General features: G+C 37.4%; 1 protein-coding gene across 1 annotated transcript; it reads left to right on the top strand.

Moving 5' to 3' along the window:
* The first annotated feature begins 3186 nt into the window (after window positions 1-3186).
* LOC129148678 (protein FAM170A-like) lies at window positions 3187-3828 on the top strand. The gene has a single exon (XM_054714176.1). It carries the CDS (start codon window positions 3187-3189, stop codon window positions 3826-3828), a length of 642 nt encoding a protein of 213 aa, XP_054570151.1.
* Window positions 3829-5672: the final 1844 nt, after the last annotated feature.

The raw sequence follows: 5672 nt of genomic DNA, 5'->3' as shown, positions 1-5672 counted from the left end.
GGTGTTCTATTTGAGAAAATAATGAGAAAGAGCCTAAGGGGATGAGAGTTTTATCAGAGAAACATGGAAGATTATGTTCCTAGGAGCCGGACAAGGGTATGTTGTGTTACCAGGAACATGTGAAGCACTAAGAACTTAACACAGGCCAGAAATGGTAGGATCTTCAAGAACTGAACTTGAGATAGAGTGCAGAGATACCCAGTCGTAAACTCAGTCACATCCATGTATTTTCATAGGCAGTGTTTCACATTCATCCCTAATCAGACCCTCTGCAATCACTCTCCTCATAATTCATTTTCTTACAATCTTCCACATGCATCTAAATTTTCTAAGCTCTATTTTTGTCCATACCATGCAAAGAGTTATAATTTCCCTAACTCCTCAGTCCCTAGATTAATATCCCTGTTTTTAAATTTTATGGAAATAGAGGAGCACAGTATATACTTTGCTTCTAGTTCCATTCACTCATTACTATATTTGTGTAATTTATCCATGTTGTATGTGACATTTTTTTATTCTCAGTATATATCATTGCATGAATGTTATTTCTTCATTGATTATAATTTTCTGAACATTTTGATTGTTTTCAGTTTGATCCACTTGAAAAGGTGATATTCTGGGTATTCTATTACATGTATTTTTTTTAGCATGGACACATTTCTGTTTGGTGAATGCTTAAGAGTTCGACTGCTAGGCTTTAGGTGCCATATTCTATCTTAACCCCTTCAGAATTCATTCATACTTTTACTTTCTAAAGCAATCACGTGTTACTGCACATATATTATTACAGGCTATTTTATGCACTCTCTGCCATTATTTTCAAAGCATAGTATTATTTTATGCACCTTAATTTTCATTTTTCTACATTCTTTAATTATTCCCTCACATTTTGCAAATACACTAATTTCATTGGTCTCAAAGAGAATATTCCGGGTAATATAATTCCCTCTCTAAACTACATGTAAAACACATACCCAAATCTATCATTATAGGAAATGCAATATACACATATAAATATGTGCTAAACTAACACATAGACACAAAGTATGCATACCTTCTCATTCACACAAAGCTCACTCTATAATCAGATTTGCAAACACCAAATCAACTGCACATTAAACCCTTAGCCAGTTTTAACCAACACATTATAACTTAAACGCCATGCACATGACATTCACATAACATTTTGCTACAAATGTAAATAATACATGTATCACACACATTCATGAGACTTCATGATAATCTTAAACCAGGGGTAGGGAACATTGGGCCTGTGGTATGTAGGATGCCCACAAAAATATTTGGTGTGGCCCTGCCAAAGAATTAGGAGTGAGTTAATTAAATGTTGGACTAAATATAGTAGGCTAATTTTTAAGATGGTAATTTTATATGGCCCTTGAATAATGTCATAAATATGCAAATGACCCTTGGCAGAGAAAAGGTTCCCCACCCATGTCTTAAAAAGTTGAATAATAAGAAGTGAGCGTGGCTAGCATTGAAATAGAGAAAATGACATATTAATAGCGAATAATTTCTTAAAAAGTAAGTTTTATCTTTTTACGACTGTTTCTGTATATATCAGTGTAGATAGAAATATAAATAGATATACAGTACATGCTGAATCTTTCATGAAACTCATACCATTTATCTCCTAATTTTACAATTTTTCATGAGGAAATTGAGTTCATATCCACCTTTTAATTCCTGCATACTGTCTTTCAGGCAAGATTCTAAGTTGTTAATAATCTGTATAGATCTCCAGAACTATCACAGGCAAGATACCCAATCCCACTGATATTCATAAAACACACCATTTAATAAGTGTTTACTTTAGTTTGGAGTTAATGGAATTTTAAATGGGAGAGTATTCTTAATTTCTGTGAGAGCAAGTGTCATGTGAAGTGATGATGCCTGACATGTAATATCCATTCAACATGTAGTTGTTGAATTGACACAGACCCCAGAAAATGCCTCATATCAATGTTCTTTTTTATTCCATTGCCCAGAACCCTGTAACACCCAAGAGGATGTGCCTCAGCCTGAGTCACCTGTGGAGGCCCCAACCTGTAGTCAGGCAGTAGGAGAAAACTCTCCCTCCTATGAATATTTCACCTGTGTCTCCACTGCATCCAAGCTTCCCTGTCCTAATAAGGATGGTAAGGAATAAACAAAGGTGGGATCTGAACTTAATCAAGAGTCGTAGCTCAATTGCTCAGCCTACTCTCTACTGATTTCATTTTTCCCTCAAAAACAAGAAAGGGCTTCAGAGCAGAAGGACTAGTACTAAGGCTTCTGCAGAGGGACAAATAGGGAGGGCGCCTTCAAGGACAGGGCAATGTCACTCATCACAAATTTCCAACATAGTAGCACTGGGACAGCTGTGGCTCAGGCAGTGGACAGTGCTAACATGTCTATGGGAGTTTACTCAGAACATTCCCCTAGGATGAGCATTAACTCAAATCCTCACACACTCACATATCTGTCCTCCTCCAAGCCAGGTAAGGCTCCATTTGTCCTTTTCCCTTGTTCTCAGGCCTTCCCTCCCCATCTATCTTTCCAGTTCTATAGCAGCATCACCTATATACACTGTTACCTTCATTCCTTCACCCAGTCATTTTCAGACTCACCCTTTACACACTAATTCCGTAAACAGTTCATATCTCCTCACACATATAATCTCTTTAGGCAAACTCTAGAAAACTAACATGCACTGAAGGAAATTTAATTTCACCTGTTGTGTCCCTAACCATATGGCATTTCATCCACCAGGGCTTCAGTCCTTCGTAGAGCTGAATAACCTGAGAGCTCATACACATCTTCTCTAACACCTCAGTCTCACTCTCTCACAGTAAGAACAGGTACCACCCCTATACTGTTCACATGCGCTGTCACACCACATAAGAAGCATGCACGCACGCACGCATTCGCCATCCCCTTTTAGCAACATTGAAACACTTCCCAGATATGTCCAAGAATATACATACAACTCCACAAGCACATCAATATCATCTAATATTTTCATTCCTACATAGTTATAGCATAACACACATATAATTCTGAAGTATCACGTATAGATGTACTTTTACTTCACATGGTCACATTCTGCATGTCCACCTTAACTCCTACAGCCTTCACACACATATTCTAATTTTATGTTTCAAATTTTTCTTGCTAGGAATCAAGGAGATGCCTATATCCCAGGACTCGGAGCAAACGGAAAATTCCTCTGACTATTCACATACCTACATTCCTTCCCATGCGCTTAATAACAACGAGCCCTTTATGTCCCCAGTACATGGGACAGATCTAAGGCTCATGAAAATTTACTATATGCGTGTACAATTGAAAAGGGATGTGACTGTCTTATGCCATACAGAGGAAGGATTTGAGCCTCCCTCAAAAAAGATCAAAATGGAAGAAATGACCTATATTGGAAAAGTTCATAAAAATGTCCCTTTCTCTCACATGTCTGAGAAGAAAACCCTAATTGCCCGTGAACCCATATTAGACAGCAAAGCACAGGAGAAAAGCGGGGAGGGTGAAAGTCCAGCACAGCATCCAGCTCTGGTCGGTTATCCCAGCGCTAAGATGCCTGAGTGGCTGCTGGCCCTGGACAGTGGGTTCAGGTGCATGGCCTGCTGCCGGATCTTCCCCAGCTTAGAAGTCCTTCAGGAGCATGTAGAGTGCGGGGTCAGGGAGGGCTTCAGCTGCCATGCTTTCCATAATGCCATGGCTCGTCTAAAGCACAAAGAGCATAAGAAGAGCGAGAATGAGAAAATAAAGAAGGCAACATTTAGATGCCAGAAGGAAAATTATTTTGGCACATAGACAACCCTATACAACTAAGTAGACTGTTTTTCAGCCCCTAAAAGAGAGGAAGTAAAGCAGGTTAGACTCCACTGAGGAGGTTTCATTCCCTTCAAGCAGACATAGTATCCAACCTTTATACTCATATCTACCACTACCATCTCTACACCCCTACCACCTGTCTCAGCAGACAGACCCTTGTAATACCATCCACCACTTTCCTGAGGGATAAGAAGGCAGAACACACCATCCCAGATACTGCCTTTCCCTCTATCCAACTTTATTATATCCCCACATATACCATTTATGAGCACATGCTTGATGCAAAAGACTAAAGATTACAGAATTTTGATAGTATAGACTGTAATATCCCTCCCCTGCACTCACCCCCACATATCAATGAAATTGCTCTTTATTAACAATTTTACATATTTTACTATATCTCTTTAAATGAAGATAAACCTTTTTCCAATATCTCCCTTTACTATATTCACCTGCACAGTTATTTGGCTGGAAGATAGACATTATTGAAGAGAAAGCGGTACTGCATGGAAGAAACCAAAGCAACTATAATCCACCTCTTACCTTCTATGAACTTGTTGAAACAATGGTGCATATATACCTCTTACACATAAAGATCCATGGGGAATGATAGAGCACAAAATGAATAGTTTCAAGATAACCTAATATGTACATTAATATGTACATATAGTTGTCCCAAATGTCATGGTGAGTATTTAAACTTAAGAAGTATAAAAGAAAACAACTTTTGAAAAACACAATCTCCATGTTTAATTACATGTATGTCATTTATACTTGTTTGATTTTGTACATTTTCAAAGATTAATTTTAATTTTTTTCTCAATGCCATCTTCAAAGGCTCAGAAACAAAAAAAAAAGGAAATTAAAAGGTGTTATTTACAATTCACAAAACTATACCAAGAAGTGAAATTATAATAGTTCCACTTTTAAATGATCTTTATAATTTGTAGCCTTTACCCTTCTGAAATTATTGAAGCTTAAAACTGCACTATAATATTTTGGACACCTTTATATATACATATTAGATTATCTTGAAACTGTTCATTTTGTGCTCCTTCCTTCCCCATGAAAATGTATGTATAAGAACTGTATCTGCACCTGTGTATCCACAGTTCATAGAAACTCAGAGATGGATTACATTTGCTGTTGGTTTCATTTGAGTATTTTTTACTTCTTTGAAAAGAGACTGTTTTCTGGCCAAATATGTGGGCAAGTCAGAAAGTGAAGTCATTACTTCTCTGCCTTCCTTTCATTATCTGACTTAGTTACCCCTGGTAAACATCTATCCCTGACTAATCTGTACTGATAGCTTGGAAGAGTAAAACAGAAGAGACAGAGATTGGGGATGGTGGTGGTGGTGAGTTATCCTTTGTCCACAACTCAAAATGAAGTTTCCACTGCTAGACTCCCTTCAATTCCTCTCTTTTGAAAGACCAGGTTGTTTTAACTGTGACTAATTCACTAATCCTTGGTACTAACTCTTCAATAAGTTATTAAATTTTTTCCTCTATTAGCTTAAGCCATTTACTATTGTTTGTAATAGTGTTCCTTAATTGATGCACATTAGCTTCAACATGATCATTTTTCCATTTTAATATTTGAAATGATACAAACTAGAAAGGAGTAACACACTATATTCCTCTGACTTTATATTGAAACAGTAAGGGATATACTTGTAGTCAGTACTTATACTATGTGCTTGATTAATTAGCAAAGTGCATTAAGCGGACATAGTACCCGACCTTTTTATGTATATCTACCACCACCGTCTCTACAACCATCCCAGCAATATGAGCAGACGGCCCCTTTTAATACCATCTAGC

The sequence above is a fragment of the Eptesicus fuscus genome, chromosome 4, assembly GCF_027574615.1.
Source record: "Eptesicus fuscus isolate TK198812 chromosome 4, DD_ASM_mEF_20220401, whole genome shotgun sequence".
Classification (NCBI taxonomy): domain Eukaryota; kingdom Metazoa; phylum Chordata; class Mammalia; order Chiroptera; family Vespertilionidae; genus Eptesicus; species Eptesicus fuscus.
Note: the sequence above shows the minus strand (reverse complement) of the source record. Positions and strands in the feature narration are given on the sequence as shown.

Coding starts and splice junctions, on each gene's coding strand:
- LOC129148678 (XM_054714176.1), top strand. CDS start 3,187: ATGCCTATATCCCAGGACTCGGAGCAAACGGAAAATTCCTCTGACTAT.